Genomic DNA, 23,303 nt, shown 5'->3' with positions numbered 1-23,303 from the left:
TACTCGGGAGATGAATGGAGCGGCAGGTTGAGCATGCAAACTTCCTCAATTTTAATTCTCTGTAGGACAGTGGGAAATAGAGTACAGCTCTCAGCTATTTCCAGCAGTCATATAGAGATAGACGGAGCAGCAATGTTCGTGCTCGACTTTAACATTCCATTCATTTCAGGGTACAGGGCCGCCTATCTTGTGATCTGTGGGGTTCCCAGCGGTCAGATGTCCGCCGATCATTTAGTTATCTCCAAATCTGTGGCAGGGGATAAATTAAAATTGGCGCAACCCCATTAATGTTTTGAAAATGTAACTTGCTAAACATATGTTATAATGCAGGTCTACTGCAATTCCATAAAATGCCAGCAGCCTGTTGTACTACCTATCAATACCAACTCCTCTGAAACTTGTCATTACCATTTTATTGATTGTACTCTATGGTTTCTTTTAGACTCCACCAGTTCCAGATAACAGACGTCAAGCAGAAAGTTTGTCACTTACAAGAGCGATTTCTCAAAGTTTAAACTCCTCCATATCAGAAGCTGCTTCTGAAGAGAGGGCTCCACTTTTCAGTAAAGTGGGAGTGTTGCTGGAAAAGAAACAAAAAATGGACTCTATACTGGGAGAACTCCATACACTACAGGATCAGCATCTGAATAACACTACTGGTAAGTAGATTCCAGTTATTAGGATTGTTGAAGTGTTCACCTTTGAGTACAAATATTACACAGAAATGTCTATAATTTTGGGAATAGAATAATCTTTTACTGATTCTGGGTTACAGCTGGTACTATTGTCTCGTATTACACACAATTTGGCTACTTTCAAAGCTGAAAACTCCCTGCACTTTTTTGGCTTAGTGTCTGTCTTGCACTCTTATGTTCTGCATCCTAGACGAGTCCTCTTTTTACCAGTCACTGTACAGTAATCGGATGCAGAAAAATACGATTTTTTTAATTTTTTTGCTGAAAATCCAATGGCAGAAATTCCATTTTTTTTTTTTTTCATGCTGCTTGAGATTTTTTGCAATCCCCATTTAGATGTATGGGACAGATCTGTCTACAACAAACTTGCAGGCTCTTCATGGAAGAGAGTTGACAACTCTGGGTTATAATATTGGATGTAACTCTGCATTAGTCAAATTTAATGATGCAGTATATACAAAGTTACTTAGTTACTTTTTACACAGATCCTTTTATGTTAGCAGCGTTGTGCAGTACCGGATCACAGCGGGGATAGACAGGGGTGCCAAGAGTTGGACTTCCACTGATCTAATATTGATGGCCATCAGGATAAAAAAAAAAAAAAATATATATATATATATATAACACCACACTGTGTGTAAGGTCTTAACACCTTCAGAACCTTTCCATTTTTCACCTTAAGGACCTGGCAATTTTCTGCAAATTTAATATGTGACACTTTATGAGGTAATAACTTTTAAGCACTTCCAAGCCATCCTGAGATTGTTTTTTTCATGACACATTGGTAAATTTGAGTGAATATGTTTCACCTTTATTTATAAAAAAAAAAATCTAAGATTTACGGAAACCTTTTTTGAAAAATGTGTAATTTTCAAAATGTACGTTTCTCTGGCTTTTAAGACTGATAGTGATACCTCAGAAAATAGTTCTGACTTAACATTCCCCATATGTCTACTTTAGGCTGGCATCATTTTGAAAATGTCATTTTATTTTTAAGAACGTTAGAAGGCTTTGAATTTTACAACACTTTTTAAAGGACCAATTTAGTTTTGTCACTTTGTCAGGCTTATGTAGTAGAAACCACCCATAAATGCTGCCGTTTTAGAAACTGCACCCCTCAAGTTATTCAAAACTGATTTTACAAACTGAGCTAACCCTTTAGGTGTTCCTCAAGAATTAAAAGAAATTAAAGGTAAAATTTTGAAATGTAATTTTCTTTTGGCAAATTTTCCATTAGAAACTATTTTCTTGTAACACAACAGGCGTTTCATAGAAATTAGAAACATATGGCTGTGAAAATTAAAAATTACATTTTTTATCAGAAAATTTCACTTTCGCCCCCAAATGTTTTCGTTTCACAAGGGGTAAAGGAGAATCTGAACCCCCAGAATTTACTGATTTTCTCCTGAATACGGCATCACTATTTTGAGAACAGTACTTGAAACCTGTTTTTATATTTTACTATTATGTTACTTTTTTTTTTTTTTTTTTTTTTTTTACAACAGCGCTTGAAACATCAGCGCAGGAAAGTTTTTTCCTACTCGTGTATGTCTACATGCATGTTTGTGTATATATCTACCTAACCTAAAAATATATGTATGTATGTGTATGTATGTATATATATATATATATATATATATATATATATATATATATATATATATATATATATATATATATATTAGTATACACTCGCAGTGACAGTTTAACTGCAGGGCCAGAATGCTCATCCTAGTGCGTGAAATACCTGCAAGTTAGGATGACCATTCTCGTCCAAGGTCCTGAACGTGTTAAACAAAAAAAAAGAAACCTAAAGGTCCTTGTACATGACATACCGAGGAGATGGGAGGATCTCTGCATGTAAATGCAGGTCACATGAGCTGTCCGTGATCAGCCATAAATCATTTATAAATCCCATTCATTGCCCTGTATGTCGGTCCATGTAGCTGGGCTGTAACTCGCTGAGTTAGTGCTGTTCATATGTCCTTGTTTTATTGTTATCACTGATTTTTCTTTCAGTTGTTGGTTCTTCATGCTCTCCTCAAAGGGTTATGGATCAAAGAAGTATTGGATCCACTTCCTCTGCTAATCAGGTTCCTGACAAAAGGGCATCAAACAGTCCAGCCAGAGCAGCCGAATGTTCTTCAGCTTCCATGAATGGTAGTGAAGATGAGGAAAACCAAAACCCTGCGGAGAAGCTTAAGTATGTCCTATGGCATCACCTACTGATGGAGTAACCAAACTACTGCTATTGCCTGTGATCTGTACACAACACGTGCTGCTCACCTTCACTTGCACACTACTTCTGGCACAGTTCATTAGTACAGCCCAATCTTGTGCTTCTATATTATATACTGTTGTGTGTTACAGTTCTGGTTGCCGCCGTTGCCCACATCTGGTCCCCTGATTCTGTGTTCACAAAATGACCGGCGGTGTCTTACACTCGCTGATAGAGCTGCTCTCAGCAAGGCTACTTTCACACTGGCATTTTGGCTTTCCGTTTGTGAGATCCGTTCAAGGCTCTCACAAGCGGTCCTAAACGGATCAGTTTTGCCCTAATGCATTCTGAATGGAAAAGGATCCGCTCAGAATGCATCAGTTTGCCTCCGTTCCATCTCCATTCCGCTTTGGAGGCGGACACCAAAACGCTACCTGCAGCGTTTTGCTGTCCGTCTGACGAAACTGAGCCAAACGGAGCCGTTCTGACACACAATGTAAGTCAATGGGGGACGGATCCGTTTTCACTGACTCAATATGGCACAATAGAAAACGAATCCGTCCCCCATTGACTTTCAATGGTGTTCAAGACGGATCCGTCTTGGCTATGTTAAAGATAATACAACCGGATCCGTTCTGAACGGATTCATGCGGTTGTATTATCTGAATGGATCCGTCTGTGCAGATCCATGACGGCTCCGCACAAAACGCGAGTGTGAAAGTAGCCTTAGTCTCTGACAGCCGTCTTGTGAAAAGTAAGTCAGGGGATCAGATCTCAGCAACGAATCTGAGAAGAAACACGAAAAATACAAGAAAAGGAGCAGATTTACTAACCCTGTAGACAAGCTGTCTAGAAATGCCCCAAATTTATCTTTATTAGTTAATAAACTTGGTGCTTAGTTAATGCGTCTGACTTCAAACCAATTATTTTATTGGTTGACTTACTTTGTGACCGTTTTAAACCAGAATTGTGACACCGTTTTGGCGCAAAATGTGAATCTTAGGCCATGCTCCTTACCGCACTTAGTTGCCCATAGCAACCTATCATTTCATTTTCCAAAGGAGCTGTCAAAAATGAAAGGTGGAATCTGGTTGCTATAGGCAACTAAGCCAGTTCTACTTTACACCAGTTTGATAAATGACCCCAAGGATCTTTGTGTGCATTACACCTTATGGTTGGATACATTTATTAACTTAACAGTATGGGAGTCGCTGTGGTACCAACAAATATGATATTACTTTGTTAATTAATCAGATGAAAACATAAATATCAAGTAATTTCCCCCATCTACTCTTACTTATTGAATAAGCAGGTAGAACATAGTACGTAATGCTCCCTTCATTCTTTTTATGTAGGAAGTTGAAAGAAGTTCGTAAGCGGCTTAATGAACTGCGGGATTTGGTTCGGTATTATGAGCAAACGTCTGATATGATTACTGATGCTGTAAATGAGAACATTAAAGATGAGGAAGAAGAAACTGAGGATTCATGGATTGAATCTGATCCGGAAGTGAATCAGCCAGTTACTAACATCAGGTAAAATGCTCTTAGAACTGCTCACTCATATCATCTTAGGGTCCTCTTTCCCTGCATGAACTCCCGGCCAGTTATAGGGAACAAGTTTTCACAGGAACGCTCATTCCTGATAATTGGCCCACATAATGGATCAGCACATCTCCCTGTGTAATCAGTGCTGACGATAATAGAACTAAATGAAGGTGGAACAACTGTGATGGCAATCATTCCTCCCACACTCAGTTTGCATCAGACTATGCAGTCGGGTCAGTTCAAACGAGCACCAGTGGATGTATTATCATCCTTCAGCGCTTGCATTACCCGAACAGCATTTCAACCCTTCAAAATAATACACTTTAAAGTAAAATACCGTATGTCATTTACTTGAATATCCATAAGGGAATATATCTTACGTTAAAACTGATTAAACCCCCAAAATTGGTGACAAATGCATTGGTGGTAAATTGATGATCTATCCTCTGGATAAATAATCAGCATCTGATTGGCGGGGGTCTGACACCTGGGACCCCTGCCGATCAGCAGTTTGAGAAGGCAGAGGTGCTGGCAGTAGCGCCACGGCCCAGTGACTTCACGACTAGGATCACCTGGCCTGAGAGCGGCTAAGCTACGTTCACTTGAATGGAGCTTAGCCGCACCCAGGCCATTGATACTAGTCGTGACATCACGGCCTGCGGTAAACGGTGAGAAGGCGGCGGCGTTCCTGCCTTTGCGAACAGTTGATCGGCGGGGATCCCGGGTGTCGGACCCCCGCCGATCAGATGCTGATGATCTATCCAGAGGATGGATCATTAGTTTAAACAAACTGCAGAACCCCTTTAAAGAGGACCTGTCGCCACTCCTGACACGCCTGTTTTTAATAGCTTCATGCATTCCTCATGTAATAACCTTTCTGGTGCATCTATCCTCATGTTGTGCCATCCCTTTATTATTTCTACTAGAAGTTATGAATTAATTACCTGCAGTTAGGATACAGGGAGGTGCTAACCAGTTGGGGCGGTGTACCTGCACAGTCTGAACATGGCAGCACTGATTGGATAGAGTCAGTCTGTGCAGGTACACCCCCAACTGGTTACCTCCCCTCTGTACCCTTACTGAAGGCTAATAACAATTCATGCATAACTTCTAGTAGAAATAATAAAGGATTGGCGCAACATAGTCATAAGAATAGATGGTCCAGAATTTTTAGTACGTTGGTAATGCGTGAACCTATTAAAACAGGAATGTCCGGAGCGGTAAAAGGTCCTCTTCAACGGGTATTAAGTCACAAAGAGAAAGTGAAGTTTAAAGTACATTAAAATGCCATTCTGATCCCCCTGTAAAGGGCATAAAATGCACAGATTTCCTGTGGTTTATTAGTTTACATGTTTATCTTCTTCACACAGAAACCCGCAACGTATGAGTAGCTGGGGACCAGTGAATAGCATCACTAATTCCCAGTGTGGTGTAAATAACAGAGATGAAAGGCCATGTAATACCGACTGCGAAATAAATAACAGGTCCACAGCGAATTTAAGAAGCTTTAATGTATCGTCTGCATTAGGTATGCTTCAGCGAATAATATTGTGAATGCTCGTCCATGTAATCGGATGCTGCTGACCTGGGCCATGGACTCCAGCTATCTTATTTTTTCCTTTGTTAAACCAAATTAGTCACTTCCCTGAAGCCCTGTTAAAGGGTTTGTCTCACTTCAGCAAATAACATTTATTATGTATTATGTAGTTGATACAAGCCCCTTACTAATGTATTGTGATTGTCCATGTTGCTTCCTTTGCTGGCTGGATTAATTTTTCCATCACATTGCACACTGCTCATTTCCATGGTTACGACCACCCTGCAATTCACACAATAGGTAAAAATGCCTGGCCTACAGTGTGCAAGCACGACCAACGCTGCTAGATTACAGGGCGGTTGTAACCATTGAAACAAGCAATGTATTATGTGATGGAAAAATGAATCCAGCAGTATTGCAGTCTTTTATGTCTGTATGCATCCACGTTGAAAACTGTAAGGCTACTTTTACACTAGCGTTTTGGCTTTCTGTTTGTGAGATCCGTTCAGGGCTCTCAGACTCGGTAGGGCAAAACGGATCAGTTTTGCCCTACTGCATTCTGAATGGAAAATCATCCGCTCAAAATGCATCAGTTTGCCTCCGTTCAGTCACCATTCCGCTCTGGAGGCGGACACCAAACCGATGCTTGCCATGTGGTGCAGAGCAAGACGGATCCGTCCTGACACACAATGGAAGTCAGTGGGGACAGATCCGTTTTCTCTGACACAAACGGATCCGTCCCCCATTGACTTTCATTGGTGTTCACGATGGATCCGTCACGGCTATAGAAGGCATAATACAACCGGATCCGTTCATGACGGATGTATGCGGTTGTATTATGGTAACGGAAGCATTTTTGCAGATCCATGACGGAGCCGCAAAAAAACGCTAGTGTGAAAGTAGCTCAAAGTATAACTGTCGTATTTTTTTTTTTTTTTTTTGGAGTATTGGATTGTGGTGATTAATATCTCCTTGGTGGCCCTATTTCAACTTTTCACTGTGTATTCAATTACCCCTTAATTCCACATTTTTGTCCCCTGTACTGCCTGCTTTTACCTGTGCTTAAAATAGGGTTGCTAGGCATGGTCCGTCCTCTGTTGAAGGACGGAGCACGCAGCGTGCAAGGCCAGATTACTGACAGCCAGGGACTGTAAGTAAATGATTAAAGCCAGGTCCTCCCCAGCAGCTGATAACAGTGCCTGGACTGTGTGCACTTCTCCCTGTCCCTGCGCTTGGCAGACGCTCCCTCACTCAGCAGAGCTGGAGAATGCAGAGTGGAAGCAGCGCAGACCAGGGAAAGGAGATCTGCCATCTGCTCAGTGTATAAATGAAAGCAACATGTGGTAAGAGGACCCCTTTGTGCTGCAGGAGATTAACCCTTTAGGGGGGGGAGGGTTCTGGTTACTGACACTTTTGGGCGGCTATTGTTACTGGCTAGTGAGGGCAGGCAGGATTAGCCTCAGGGTGAGGCCAGTGGCGGCCATCTTAACTGAATAGTGAAATTGCAGTTTTATGCAGACTGGTTGCTAAGGGCTGAATATTATTAAATATGGGGTAAGTCAGTCTAATAGTAACGGATTCTGGAATATCATGTTATTAGTAACTACATATATGAAAATTGAAATTCTGGTCTAAATGTGACAGTTATCCTTTAAGTTAGATGCTGTTTTTAACATTGAGCTGTTCATTTCATTTGATGCCTCTGTCTTGTAGAATGCCTTTATAATAGAGATACCAAGGATAGAGAGGATAGAATTGAAAGGCTGGACGATGATGACGTAGATGAAGATCCTGGGAGTGCGGTTTCTCTCTCTAGCCGGAGTAGTGTCACAGAAGATGACCAAAATGATGATGATGATGATGACGATTTTGAAGAAAAATTTAACAGACTTATAGCAGCCAAGCAGAAATTGAGACAACTACAAGATCTTGTTGCAATGGTATAACGTTATGTTATGGGTGCTTACTGGAAAATCTAATACACTGGCCAGTGCTAAGCTAGACAGCATGGATCCTCATGAGTAGTCAGTCAACTAGGAAATTGTTCATACTCTGTCCGATGTTTAGAGCTGATCAGTCTTGATTATTTTATTCCGTCCAGCCGGCTACCTATTATGTTTACTAAATGGCACAAATAAACTGCTGCTTGGATATTAGCTAATAAGAAAGCATGGTCATAGTTATGATTGTTGTATTCATGAACCCCACCTCCCTATGCGTGATTGATGGCCTCATGTACAGTACCGTGCAAATGTTTTGTTGGAAAAATGATGCACACCAAGGCTTGTTTCACACTGCCGGCAGGCTGTTCCAGCATAGAATGCCAGGAATCGGCCAGACAAAAACTGCTGCGTGCAGCCATATTTGTCCGGGCGATTCTCAGCATATTTGCCGCTTCACCCCAGGACCCCATTATAGTTAATGGGGCCAGAGGGCATTCCGATAGCGTTTGGCAATGCCGGATCTGGCAGGCTGCTCTCGGCTGGAACAGCCTGTCTTATCGGCAATCGCAAATGTGAAGCAAGCCTTAGAATGCGTTCAATCATAGAAGTGTTAATAGTTTCTTTTTTAAATTATCAAAATTCAAAGTGAATGTGCAATAGAGAAATCTAAATCACATCAATATTTGGTGCGACCACCCTTTGCCTTCATAACATCATCAGTTCTTCTGGGTACGCTTTTTGATGGAACTCAGCTGAGAGGTTGTTCCAGACATCTTGCAGAAGTAACCACTGATGTTCTGTGGTTGTAGGCTTGCTCAGATCCTTCTGTCTCTTCGTGTAGTCCAGACTCCATGAGGTTGAGATCAGGGCTCTATTGTCCTGCTGCAGAATAAATTTATATTTATACTATTAAAGCTTGTATTTTTGAAATAATTCTTATTTTGCAGCATTTTTCTACATCTGCCTAAAATTTTTGCATAGTACTGTAGGTGTCTGTGTATATATAGGTGGTCTTCATTTATTGTTGAGGAAGGTGGTCTCTTGAAAACAGCAGACATCATAGTTTCTGTTTGCCAGTAGAAATAATAGCTTAGCGGACATGTCTTGATAATAATAGGGCCGCATGTTCTGATCCCAATTAGAACAGCTTGTGAAGGAACATGTCCTGTAAGGCTCCATTCACACGTCCGCATCCGTTCCGCAATTTTGCGGAACGGATGCAGTTCCATTCATTCTCTATGGGGATGGAATGGATGCGGACAGCACACAGTGTGCTATCCGCATTTGCGGAGCGCGGCCCCGATCTTTGGGTCCGCAGCTCCGCAAAAAGATAGAGCATGTCCTATTCTTGTCCGCAGCTGCGGACAAGAATAGGCATTTCTATAGGGGTGCCGGGCGGGTGTGTTGCGGATCCGCAATTTGCGGGTCCGCAACACAGCACGGACGTGTGAATGCAGCCTAACTGCTATCAGGGCTGCACCACCAATAAGGCCAGGTGAGGCGATCAGGCAGCACCAGGTAGGGGCAACAGCTGAAGGGCCATGGGCTGAAGGGAAGGGGGTTAGGTTAAGGAATTGTCATTGGGGGGGGGGGGGGGGGGGGGTGTTCGCAGTTTCAGTTTTTACCTCGGGCAGCAGAAAGGCTAGGTGCACCCGACTGCTATGTTTTCATATCGTCATTACTATTATGTATTGGCAAATTTGTTACACACGATGTCTGATGTAATTGCACCAGAAATTAGCTTGGTGCACTACATTTTAGTGATATTTATGAAGCAAGTAAGCTGAAAAGAATAATTTTGGCACAAAATTCTGTTTCAAAGTAAGCCAACCAATAGATGGTATTTGCTTATTCATCGGTGATCAGCGGCACCTTTTACACAGGGCAGTTATCCGGAACAAGCGCTCCTAGGAATGCTCATTCCAATAATTGCCCTATTATGGACCCGTGTAAAGAGGCTTTTCCTTTACATTACCCATATTTTAGATGGGTTTAGTAAATCTGCCGCAGTGTTAGCTCAGTGAGCAGAATTCAGCATTCTCTTAGTAGCTATTAATTTGCACAGCTCCTAACTCATCAGTACAGGGCAGTATGCATAGTGCATCTTGTCTTATACCAGTCGATATGATTTATCTTTAAAGGGATTGTCCAGTCTTTTTTAAGTGATGGCCTATAAGCCATCACTAGCTGATTAGTGGGGGTCAGACACCCCATACCCCTGCCGATCAGCTGTTAGAGTGTAGCTCCATTGGCAGAAGTCAGAGTTGAAACTGCACTGCATCTTCAACATTGTAGTGGACAGCTCTGGTCTTTGTAGTGCTGCTTACCTGGCTGAAGCCAATGTGAGCAGCGCTGCACTGACTAGTGCTGTCCACTACAATGTTGACTATGCTCTGTAGCTCCAGTGCTGACTTCGTGTCGGAGATGCACAGAACTGCTGATCGCCGCTGGTGCTGGCCTATCCTCAGGAAAGACAATCCCTTAAAAAGGCTGGACAAACCCTTTATTTTTTTATCTTTGAGCGTAAGGAAACATATTTGAGTGATTTGTATTTGATTTTTTATTTTTATTTTTACATTTTAGTATGGTGATGATACAGAGTCAGAAACTGCTGCTGAGAGGCCAACTGGTGGAGCCCATCTTGTACCTGAGGAGGCAAATGCAAATCAGCAGCCCAACAATACCCGTCCCAATGCTTCAAAATTACCAAAAGATGTTGCTCTTAAGGAACAAGCAAGGTAATTTTTATTTTATTCATTTTATCTCATCTGTTCCTATGCTGTAGGTTTCAGATTTGTACAATCGGCTTATCAGTCTCTGTAAGATTTGCTAGATCCTTAGTCACCTTGTAGCACCTTTTACCCATAGGTGTCAACTTAGGCCTCTTTCACACTTGCGTTGTCCGGATCCGGCGTGTACTCCACTTGCCGGAATTACACTCCGGATCCGGAAAAACGCAAGTGTACTGAAAGCATTTGAAGACGGAACCGTCTTCCAAATGCTTTCAGTGTTACTATGGCACCCAGGACGCTATTAAAGTCCTGGTTGCCATAGTAGGAGCGGGGGAGCGGTATACTTACAGTCCGTGCGGCTCCCGGGGCGCTCCAGAATGACGTCAGAGCGCCCCATGCGCATGGATGACGTGATCACATGGATCACGTGATCCATGCGCTTGGGGCGCCCTGACGTCACTCTGGAGCGCCCGGGGAGCCGCACGGACGGTAAGTATGCTGCTCCCCCGCTCCCCACTACACTTACCATGGCTGTCAGGACTTTAGCGTCCCGGCAGCCATGGTAACCACTCTGAAAAAGCTAAATGTCGGCTCCGGCAATGCGCCGAAACGACGGTTAGCTTAAGGCCGGATCCGGATCAATGCCTTCCAATGGGCATTAATTCCGGATCCGGCCTTGCGGCAAGTGTTCCGGATTTTTGGCCGGAGCAAAAAGCGCAGCATGCTGCGGTATTTTCTCCGGCCAACAAACGTTCCGTACCGGAACTGAAGACATCCTGATGCATCCTGAACGGATTACTCTCCATTCAGAATGCATTAGGATAATCCTGATCAGGATTCTTCCGGCATAGAGCCCCGACGACGGAACTCTATGCCGGAAGACAATAACGCAGGTGTGAAAGAGCCCTTAGGGTACTTTCACACTTGCGTTTTTCTTTTCCGGCACTGAGTTCCGTCCTAGGGGCTAAAATCCGGAAAAGAACTGATCAGTTTTATCCCCATGCATTCTGAATGGAGAGCAATCCGTTTAGGATGTATCAGGATGTCTTCAGTTCAGTCTTTTTGACTGATCAGGACAAAGATAAAACCGCAGCATGCTACAGTTTTATCTCCGGCCAAAAAAACTGGAAGACTTGCCTGAATGCTTTTCCCCCCCCATAGGAATGTCTTAGTGCCGGATCCGTCCTTCCTGTCTGCGCATGTGCAGAAAAAAAGGTGAAAAAAAATTAATGCCGGATCCGTTTTTCCAGATGACACGGGAAAGACAGATTCGGCATTTCAATGCATTTTTCTGACTGATCAGGATCCTGATCAGTCTTACTAATGCAATCAGTTGGCATACGTTTTGACGGAACTGCTTGCTGGATCACTGCCGCAAGTGTGAAAGTAGCCTTACTGTAAACATTAATATTACAGAGAAAAATTCTACGAAACTAAGCTACAACAGCAGCAGCAAGAACTGAAGCACTTACAAGAAGAAAGGAAGAAACTTGTTGAAATTCAGGAAAAAATTCAAACTTTGCGGAAAGCGTGTCCTGACCTTCAGGTATAAGAAATTCATACTCTTGTTTTAAAAGTTCATACCTCGTTGATGAAACACCGGGGGGAAAAATGACACATGCCTGGTAAATGCCAAAATGACTTTTTGATCCATAGATTTATTCATTTCACAGGCATTAGCTTGAAAAAGCATAACCTATGGAAGCATTCGCTAATATTTGATCACCTGTTCAGAAGAAAACATGCTGTTAGGGGAGTCCCCTCACAGGTTACATTAAAAAACGAGATCAAATAGCACATGCTACTGTATGTTGTCCAGTGCTGGGCTCCCTGACTGTTAGCTGACAGACTCCATCATAGGCAATGGCATTCGTCAGGTGCCGTTACTGTTATCTGATGGATCTGGCCTCTCTGTACTTGCACTGGAATACATAGCACTGGTATGAACCCAGCTTTACCTGCCTAGTTATACTTGCAAATAGTTTCTAGTTTTTTCCAAAGCTTTGATGGTGCAAACTAATTCTTTAATAGCACTAGAGTCGAAAACAATGTCCATATGCATTATTGAAGCATATGGATGTCGTAGAGGGCCCTCATTTGAAAAAGAAGGGGAAATGAGTAGCCTTACTGATTCCATCAGTGATGACTTCATACTACTAGGTGGGCAGCTGATATCTAAGACTGGATTGTCCAGTCATGAAAGCCTCCGTAAAGCTTATTAATCAAAGCTGTATATGGAGAATACTATTCAGTTTGAGCAGATGTAGATGGGAAGCGATTTGCTGTAACCACTACATAAAACCTTTCTGAGTACGTTTTTTCCCCCCCCTCAGTTATCAACCTCCACTACAGAAACATCAAGGCAAATCCCTACAGCCGCCTCCACTCCAGAGGTTGATGAAATGAGTTCTATGCTTATTCCGGGCATGCCAGACCTTGAAGATTCATCTGCTGATAATGAAGTAAGGAGCTGCAGGAACCCTAAAATCTGGTTGAGAACAGTGTTATTAACAATATATCTGCAACCAACTTTACTAACAATGGTTCTGCTTGTTTTCTGCCCAGACCTCTTCGCCCCTCCAACCTTGTTCTTCTGATCTGACTCTTCTTTCCTCTTTCCATGTAGGGTTCAGAGCCCACCTTACTGATGTCAGACCGTTGTCCCTCCTTTTTTTTATTGTTTTTTCCCCTTGGCATTTGAAAATGTGTTCTTGAGTACTGTATTCAGCTTTACTAGTTCTGCTATAATCTTTAGTTCTCCTTCCCCTCCGGGACAGTCTTCTGTGTCCCCAATGACATGAGCGAGAAAATAGGGTTTTTGTGACTAACCTGTAAAAATCCTTTTTCTAGCTATGTTCTTCAGGGGCTCTGACCCATCTAGAGTTTTCTCTGCTTTTTATGGTTTTCTTCTATTTCTATTGGCTGCTGCTATTCTGCAGGAGGAGTATAGCTGGTGAAAGGAGCTAACACTTTAACGTAGTGTTTCCTCCTAGTGGCAGCAGCTATACCCCACGTTCTTCTGTCCCCCAGTGAACATAGTGAGAAAAGGATTTTACAGATGAATCACAAAATCCTATTATTCACACTAGGTAGATTTTTGCTACCAAAAATCAGTTCCATTTATCTGAATAGGGTTCTTACAGCAGAATGTGCTTTGTTATCCTTATAGTTATCATTCATATAATTAGTATAGTGTGTGAAATTTCTGCAACAAATGTTCCACATGATGGTATAGCCCAATGCAAAACACTTAACAGGGTTTTCTGGGCTCTGGTTTTTGAATACCTAACCTCAGGATAGGTCATCAGTATCTGATCGGTGGAGATCCACAACTGGCAGCCCCACCAATCTGTTCCGTGCAGCCTCCAGCACTGGCTCTAGCACTTTGAATGGAGTCGGAAGCACTGCTCCATTCAAAGTGTAGTGACTTTGCCAGATTGCAGCTCAGCTCCCATTCAGCTACTGGAAACTGCAGGGATCAGCTAATCAGTGGGGGTGCTTTGTCTTGGACCCCTGCCGATTGGATATTGATGACCTATTCTGAAGATGGGTCATCATTATGAGGAGCATGGAAACCCCTTTTATATAAAGTCAATGAAAGGACAATCATATTCTAATTAAAATCAAATCCACTTAAAAGTCGTTGGTATATCAAGATCTGAGTAACAGTGTACACGATTGAAAACTCGTATACAATAGTCCAACATTTACAATTCATGAAGTTAGTTGATTATTTCAGTTGCACTCCCTATAAAGATTACAGCTGTTTATTATTCTTATTCAGGTTTGGTCAGAGATACGCAGGCACCAAATTTTAAGAGAAGATTTGCGGCAAAGAAGGAAACAGCTTGAGTCATTGATGGCTGAGCATCAGAGAAGACAAGGAATCACAGACACTACTTCTGCTGGCTCTTTAAGAAGTGATGACTCTGAAGCTCAGAGTCTTCAGCACCAAAGCAGAACTGAAAAGTGAGTACCATATTTTTCGCCCTATAAGATGCACCTGCCCATAAGACACACCTAGGTTTTAGAGAAGGGGAATAACGAGATTTTTGTATAACTTACCAGTAAAATCTCTTTCTCGCTCTTCATTGGGGGACACAGAGACCGTGGGTATAGCTATGTCCTCTAGGAGGCGTTGACACTAGTAAAAGCTGTTAGCTCCTCCCCTGGCAGCTATACCCCCTCCAGCCTGGAGAGAGAGCTTCAGTTTGTGAGAAGCAGTAGGAGAAGCAAGTAAACCAATGAAAAAACGTGGAACAGCAACAATGCCGAGAACCAAACCAGGTTCTAACCAGCAACAGCCACAACTGTGGCTGAACAATAATACTGGGTGGGTGCTGTGTCCCCCAATGGAGAGCGAGAAAGATTTTACTGGTAAGTTATACAAAAATCTCGTTTTCTCGCCCATATTCATTGGGGGACACAGAGACCGTGGGACGTCCGAGAGCAGTCCACAGGGAGGGAAAACCACAGACACATGGAGCAAGCGCCCCTGCAGGCAACTAAGAACTGCCGCCTGCAAGACCATGCGGCCCAAGGCAGTGCCTGCCGATGCATAAGTATGCACCTGGAAAAAATTTGTGAATGTGCGTAAGGAGGTCAGTAGCCGCCTTGCACAACTGCGTGGCCGAACCTTGAATCCTCTGAGCCCAAGAGCGCCCACCGCTCTGGTGGAGTGAGCCATGACACCAAAGGGCTGAACCCTGCCCCGGGTGCAGTATGCTTCAGCAATTGCAGACGTGCAATTGCCACCCTGTAGGCCGCCAATGCCTTGCGAGGACCCTCCGGGATGACAAAAAAGAGGAGCCCGTACGCCGGAAGGAACTGGAGGCTGGCAAATAAATCGTCAGAGTCCTGACAACGTCCAAATGGTGTAACTTCCGTTCCCTAGGGTGTGAAGGGGAGGGACACGGTGATGAAAGGACAATATCTTAATTGAAATTGAAGACCACCATCGGGGGAAGGAATAAACGGGCCGGAGGATCGCTTATCCCTGTGAAGAACCAGGAAGGTTCCCTGCAAGAGTGCCCCAACCCGGACACCCGTCTGATGGATGTGATAGCCACAAGAAAAAACTACATTCCAGGACCGGAGTCGGAGAGACATCTCCCGCAAGGGTTCAAGGGGGGAATTCCAGAAACAGTAATTGGTCCACCGAAGTCCCTCGAGCCGAAGAGGCTTGTGGGGAGACTGAGAAGCCGGCTGATAAACTACCAAGAAAAAAACGCCTGAATGAGGCGGGTCCAACCGCAAGCCAAGGAATCAATACATTGGATAGGTAGAGGTAGAGACGATATGAGAATCACCGGCTGTGAGGAGTTCCGTCAGCGACCGTGTATTGACAGTGTAGCAATGCTGCCTGACGGAAATTTCGACCACACCAAGAAGAGAGAAAAACTCCTGCCTCAAGGAGGAAGAATAGACTGATTATTCTGTTCCAAACTCCAGCAACGGTGGCGAGTCGCGACAGCACCCCGCTCCGCCTGGCGTGGTGAGTCTCGTAGTCTAGCCACGGAAAGTGCAGTGAAAAGGCATGACTATCATCGGACTGACGTGGCAGTCAGTAGTCAAGTCTTGAGAGGTAGTTATAGATACGGGTAGGATTCACCTGTAGAAGGAGAATATGGAAAAACGTCACAGCCCAACAGGCAGTACGAGACTGGAAGAAAAAAAACACAGAACTAATACCCTGCATCAACGTAGATGAGGGGAAGTAGTAACGTAGGAGCTACCAAGGTTTGCGGAGAGACCGTGAACCCTGAGCTAGAGAAGGGAAAAACGGTAGGAAAAGGGGGCAGGGCGAAGCCCATTCCCCATCTGAGACAGGCGCTACACAGAAGTAGCCACCTGATGAGAGTGGCGACGCCATACTCCGCCTAAGGAGGAGGCCATGCAGCGTACGCCACCAAATTCGGTGTTAGAAGAATCCGTCACCTGACGAAGGAGCCAGAGTATGTAATGGCTACTCCAGGACCCCCGTACTGTAGGAGCCGCAGCGTGCCCCGCCAGCACAAACTGAGGGGGCAGACTAGAGGAATCCAATAGAAGCCATGGTACCATACTGCCTCAGGGAAGGAGAGCTAACCTTAAACACTCCACCTGGGAAGGGCGTCGAACAGGAACAACCGCCAAGCCAGTGTCCGTGTGGAGCCCTTACCCGAGGGGATGCCCCACTGCAGCGACTGCGAACGCTAGTGCCAGCGTAAAAACCACACCAGCGGAGAACACGCTGCAAAGCCAAGCCAGAGTGCCAGCACAACCACTTCCCACATTAGGAATGGTGGATCACATATTGGAACAGTGGAGGACCATGGATATAGGAACGCTAGGACACATTAATGACGCTGGGCAACCCCCTGAAGAGAGGTTGTCATATTTCTGCCCCAAACCGGCACCAAAGGAAAAGGACACAACGTGTAAACAGCCACAGTATCCACTGGCGGCACCGAAATACCATTAGAATAAGAGTACAGGGCACCAGCGTGTAACGATACTTGCTACGCCCCACTTGTAGAAGAAGCTAAGGCATCTATAGCCGTGGTGTAGTTGAAGTGCAACATCCAAGATGTGTACTCATTCCCCACGGTAGTGGATCGCTTGTGGAAGGGCAATGTTGCAATTAGCCCACCAATGAAAGGGGGTAATGCTTGCGGCAAGCACTGCACAGTGGTAGTGCAAGTACACCACCATGAAGTGTGGCAATGCAGTAAGGCATCCAGCAGGAACCGAATCCAAGTAGAGAGAGTACGCCTCTTTTGGAAAGGGCAAGGCATATGGAGAGTCCCGTATCAATACCCCACCTACGTAAGGGGGTAAGACATACAGTAAACACTGAAGCAGGGATAATGCCATAGCGCCGCCTATGGAAGAGGCTAATGCATACAGGAAGTACTGACCCCAGTGGGAATGCAGTTCCGCCACCTATCAAAAGGGGAACGCTTACTTCCGGCACTAAAACAGTTCTAGTGCGGTTAGACCCCAATGGAGGGAGGTAATATCCAAGGGAGTACTGCATCCAGTAGTAGTGCAATACTCCGCCCAAGGAAGGGGGTAATGCATACGACAAGTACTGCTGTCTACCTCGTACGCCATCTTGGAAGATCGCACCGGAATCACGGCAGAGACCGAACCACTGATCCCACCCTTCGGACCGAACCTCTCCAGGGAGAGGAGGGTGCGACTGAGCATGACCCTAGGGAGGAAGGGTGGGGGTGTGGAGGTGACCGAGGAGGAAAATATCCTGCTCTGGCCCATTGTGTGCAGTCTTAACTCTCAGAATCTTGTCCATGGCAGTCGCAGGCTCGCCGGTGGGAGCTATCAACCAAACTAACTACCCGGGGGAGGAATTGGAACTTCTAAAGGTACACTCACCGGATTGCGCAGCCCGTGCTTAACCAACCAAACGACCCAGAGGGAGATTGGGAAGATCCAGAGGTCCACCATTGGATCGTGCAGGTGGAAGATTATATACCAGACGACCCCGAAGGATGGAATGGGAATTTTTAGAGGTTCTGCACCGGATCACACTGATGGCGAATTATCAACCAAACGGCCCCGGAGGACAGATTGGGAATCCAGAGATCCTGTACTGGAGTGCGCTGGAGAATTATCAACCAAACGGCCCCGGAGGACGGATTGGGAATCCAGAGGTCCTGCACTGGAGACTATCAACCACACAACCCAGATGGTGGATTGGGAATACTTCAGCTGTCCTCCCTGGATCTGCGCAGGTGGAGGAATATCAACCAACGACTCAGGAGGGGGATTGGGAACTATGAGATGTCCTCCTTTGTCCGCTATAGTACACGTGCCCAGCCTGATACCCACAGACAGGGTAGTCTTGCGGTGATGAGGCTGAGGGAGCCCGTATGAATGCGCATTATTTTTATTTTTTTTAAACTTGGATGCCCAACATCAAGTGGGCAGAGGGGCAGGAAGCGGTTAATTATATAACTTGGAAGCACCTGTATTGAGATAGAATCCTCAGAATAATCTGGTGCTGGCCCTCAGTGGCTGGCCAGAAAGGGTTAAGGTGTCCTGGGGGGGGGGGAGCTAGTGGCGGGAAGGATTCGCGCCAGAGCTGCAGCAGGGGAGGTCAGGACTATGCATTAGGGACGGCGGTGCGCAGAGGGATCTGAGTGAGAGCGCAGCAGTTGAATGCTCCCGCCCGGCAAGGGACGGGGGTTGCACCCTGTGTGTCTGCCGGTTGGGCCGGGCAAACGCCAGTGCGGGAAAAGAATATCGCAGCCGGAGCACCGAAGCTGTGCCGGCCGAACGTACGCAGTTGACCCCGAAGGGGTCCGCTCCCGAAGGGGGTGGCAATGAGTTAGGTGCCGCAATAGTGGACGGCGCCGGCCCTTATCAATCCAACTCCGGAGGGTGGAGGGGAGCAGAAGCCTCCTGCGCTCGCCTCCCGCGCTCCCCTCCCTGCATGTGCGCTCCGGACGACGTATTAACCCCCCATGTGCCGATGTCCCTTCTCTGACCACAAGAGGAGTGAAGGGAATGACAAAAGGGGTGCTGATGACTTGAGGGGAGCTGGTGATGGCCTCAGGCAGAAGGGTGGTCCTGGAAATGGTTTCAGGGCATAAGTATGCCCCTGATTGTTGAATATTATCACCACCAAGAGTGAGGGAGGGCCAGGAGGGTTAACCCTACGTCAGCTCCCGAAGAGTAGATGCCGCCTGGTAGGGGGAGTGGGAGCCGCGCTCCACTCCCTGCATGTTAATACGGTAATACGGCAGGTCCTAATTCGCGCCAGAATGCATACAGCACACCATTAACCCCCTATGTCCTCCACTCAATCATCAACCAAACGGCCTGTGCCAGAGGTAAATACTTCAGGGGTACTGGAATGGCTGCAGGTGCTGGGCTCTGCTGAAGCCCTGTCTGTTCGCAGACTATTGCCACCACGAGGGAGCGGGGAGACCAACCCAGAGGGTCAAACATGCTCACCTAGTCCCGTCTACTCGCCTCTCTTTTCTGCCGCCATCTTCACCCCTCCTCTGGTCCAGCAGGGTCACCCCTTCAGCTACTGGCACCGTAGTGGCAGGACGCTGGAAAAGGGGGGCTTGGATGGGTGACCCTTTTGGCTGGCGGGATGCGTGTGGGGGAGGCAGCAGTGCGGATGACCGGCACTGGCGCAACTCGACCCCGTGAGAACAGGGAGGCAAGGCGTCCACTGTTTTGCCATCTGAAAAAGAAGGAAAAAAATAAACTAAAATAAAAAATCTTTAGGAGATTCCCTGCATAGCAGGGAGGTCTTGCCTCCTATTGACACTAGAAAAAACTGGAGCTCTCTCTCCAGGCTGGAGGGGGTATAGCTGCCAGGGGAGGAGCTAACAGCTTTTACTAGTGTCAACGCCTCCTAGAGGACATGGTTATACCCACGTTTCCTATGTCCCCCAATGAATTGGGCGAGAAAAGAAAAACAACCAGACTTCCATTCAGACCCCAATGTTAATTAAGACCTCAGATCAGACCCCCGAATGTGAATTAACCACTGACCTCATTACAGACCCCCTTGCTCAGAGTAAATAAATACAAAAATAAAAAACTACTTGCGCCTCCTGCTTTGGGTGTCACCGCCTCCACTCACAGGATCCAGCTCCATATCTTCTTGCTGCACGCTCTGCTGTGACCTGACATGCACAGCTTGAGGTCGCAGAGCGCTGATGTCCTAACGCTGTGCGCAGTCACAGTGCAGCCGATGGCAGAGGACCAGGAAGCTGCAAGTACAGAGCCCACTTTATTCCTTTTGGGCTCCTAGCTTTGGGATCTTGGTTTTGAAATTGTACAGAGGCAACATCTGCATGGAGTTTATATGTTCCACTTGTTCTTGTGTGTGTTTCTGGGTACTCTGGTTTCCTTCCACACTCAAAAACACATTGATGGGTAAATAATAATTAACTGCTAGTGTCATACACAGGATGTCATACACACTGGAGACTTCAGTGTGCCAGAACATGACTTAGTGGAGTTCTTGAGAACTGTATTAGGACTCGCGCTACTCGAGATTGTCCTACAACAGTAGGAAAATGTCCTAACAAAAGCCATTATCAAATCTATTTTACTAATGACGTATAGGTTCATTTATAATATCTATGGTTATTATTATGATTAATTTTTTTTTACTTTTTTGTTAGAACAATGGCAACTTGGGGTGGATCCACACAGTGTGCTCTTGATGATGATGATGATGATGAAGCTGAAGATGCAGATGAAGCCTGCATATCAGATGTAAATCAGGAAGAAGAGGAGGAGGAGGAGGAAGAGGATGAGAAAGAAAACACATTCCGAGAAAATGCCCCATATCCTCCAAGCAGCATAAATCAGAGTGCTTTTAGTGGAAAGACCTATAAACAAGGGTTAGTGGATGCATTTTGTTTTTAGTATAAAATTTCTAATCAAGGACATGTATATGTAATTGGTGGGCACAGATAGTCCTTGGGTATAGCTGCTGCCACTAGGGGGTGGACACAAAGTAGTTAAGTGTTCCCTTCTCCCCTCTATCACTAGCGTTTCCCACTTTTCTCTCTCCTCCGTGAAGTGCGTCGGCTGGGCCACAAATTTGAACTGTGTTGGGGCTTTGGACTGTCGGTCAAATCTAGTCCCTGGTTTAGGCGCAACCTAGGCCACACTTTCAGGGGCGGGTATTTTATTTTAATTGTGGGTATTACATTCTCCTGCCTCCTCTGCGATGTGAAATCTTTAAGCTGTTCCTTTCCTGGCCTCCACTCCAGTACCTCTTAAACACAGGAGGACACCATCTTCTGATCTTCTGCACCTCCTGCTCCGACACTACAGCTCCTGGGAATGCTCAGACAAGGACCATCTGAGCTCCAGCCACCTCTCCTTTTGTTTCTTCATGGATCTGTTTTCTTCTATATTCTTGGGGCCATCACAGACTTGGTAAGATCTTCCCTTGCTGTCCCCCCCATAGTTCGATCAATCGAAACCCCTCTGCACGTCCTATCTCCCTTGCCTTTGGCCGGTGAGCCCAGCTGATGGTCAACTCAAACTGGTTGCATTCCCTTAGTTCCATTACCAAAATGGAGCAGGATGTCTCTTACTGATAATGAGATGCTAGAACGCATTCCCCCTTTTGCAGCCCGTTACCCCCTTAGATTCAGAGGAACCAACGTCCAGGTGACAGCCCAAAAAGCACTCCAAAGCCTCCCTTACAGCTACTCACTGTCTGATGGAGACCACTCAGAGGGGAATTTTCTGATACCAAACATACTATTGTCGACGTTGCTTTTAATTAAAGCATTTAAAATACACTCTGGTGCTCCAAATCAAGGTACCCCCAAGGGGTTAATATCCACGCGTGACAGAGACCTACACTGCCACAAAGGCAGGTCAAAGACAGTCTCTGTTTATTACAATGTGTGAAACAGTATATACTTCAGGGGGGAAGGGTGCCCTTATTTCATTGGTTAAGAAGGAAAAGGAGATAAGAAAAAAGAGAGAACACTCTAGCAGCTAGTGTAAACATCTGTAGGCAGAGGAGACGTGAGGATGTACTCGGCCCTCCATGCCCCCTTCTCTCTCAAGTGTTGTGTAATCAGACCTTCAGGAGGACAGGGGGGAGATGTGGCAGTTTATAGCAACTACATACAAATCTCTAGTTTATACAGTCCTAGAGATACAGAAGATAGAATGATATTCAGACATCTCTATCACTATGAATGAGGTTCAGATGATTGACCATCTCATCTCGCCTGTAATTGACTCTTAAGGTCAAGAAAGTGCTCTTCCACCAAAAGAAGGGTTTTTTGTTTCTCTGTTCCTGGCTGTCCCCAAAATATTTCCTGAACCACACGGTCTTCGATATATCTCTCTGTCCAAGAATAAGATTTTCCAGGCAGGTGTTTCACCACTTCCTCTATCATAGACCAACTGGTTTCCTGACTGGCAAAAGTTACTATTCTGCCCATAGCGGTTGCAGCTTCCTTTCCTGGCTAATAGGATAGGAAACTAGAATCTTTTTCAGAATCCTCACTCGAAGCCCTAGGATTAGCTCTCTGTCCTGTGTTTGCCTCCATTTGAGTAAGGGTCCGTTCACACATCCGCAATTTCGTTCCGCATTTTGAGGAACGGAATTGCGGACCCATTCATTTCTATGGGGCAGCACGATGTGCTGCCCGGATCCGGAATTGCGGATCCGCACTTCCGGCTCCGCAATTCTAAACCCGAAAAAAATAGAACATGTCCTATTCTTGTCCGCAATTGCGGACAAGAATAGGCATTTTCTATTAAGTGCCGGCGATGTGCGGTCCGCAAAATGCGGAACGCACATCGCCGATGTCCGCGTTTTGTGGATCCGCAAAACATGTTGCGGACATGTGAATGGACCCTAAAGGTACGGCTGAATGGGCTTACTGCCTAGTTTTTTGTCACTTAGTTTAAAACCCTTTTCTCTTCCGTTCATTAGAGGACACAGCACCCACCCCGATTTTGGCAACTTTTTTTTTTCTTCTCTCCCATCGGTTGCCTACTTAGGTTATGTTCTGAGTTATCCGACCTGCTCGTTGCAGGTTTGTTCTGCTCTAGGTTCCGGCATCCTGTTTCTCCTGCTACTGCTCTGGAGCACACTGATTTAGCTTAGTCCCAGTAGGAAGGGTAT

The 23,303-nt window shown here is 45.4% G+C and overlaps 1 protein-coding gene across 4 annotated transcripts in view; it reads left to right on the top strand.

Moving 5' to 3' along the window:
- Positions 1–23,303, top strand: part of PCM1 (pericentriolar material 1) — a 171,152-nt gene that overhangs the window by 57,064 nt on the left and 90,785 nt on the right. For all 4 annotated transcript variants that reach the window (XM_040418773.1, XM_040418772.1, XM_040418775.1 and 1 more), the window contains 10 exons: positions 443–659; positions 2,715–2,898; positions 4,269–4,448; positions 5,831–5,988; positions 7,711–7,937; positions 10,524–10,678; positions 12,089–12,218; positions 13,006–13,134; positions 14,457–14,641; positions 20,821–21,042. In XM_040418773.1, the coding sequence (XP_040274707.1) occupies positions 443–659; positions 2,715–2,898; positions 4,269–4,448; positions 5,831–5,988; positions 7,711–7,937; positions 10,524–10,678; positions 12,089–12,218; positions 13,006–13,134; positions 14,457–14,641; positions 20,821–21,042 (1,787 nt within the window). The remainder of the gene's footprint in view (positions 1–442; positions 660–2,714; positions 2,899–4,268; positions 4,449–5,830; positions 5,989–7,710; positions 7,938–10,523; positions 10,679–12,088; positions 12,219–13,005; positions 13,135–14,456; positions 14,642–20,820; positions 21,043–23,303) is intronic.

The sequence above is a fragment of the Bufo bufo genome, chromosome 2 (assembly GCF_905171765.1).
Source record: "Bufo bufo chromosome 2, aBufBuf1.1, whole genome shotgun sequence".
NCBI lineage: Eukaryota > Metazoa > Chordata > Amphibia > Anura > Bufonidae > Bufo > Bufo bufo.
This window is presented reverse-complemented; position numbering and strand designations above follow the sequence as displayed.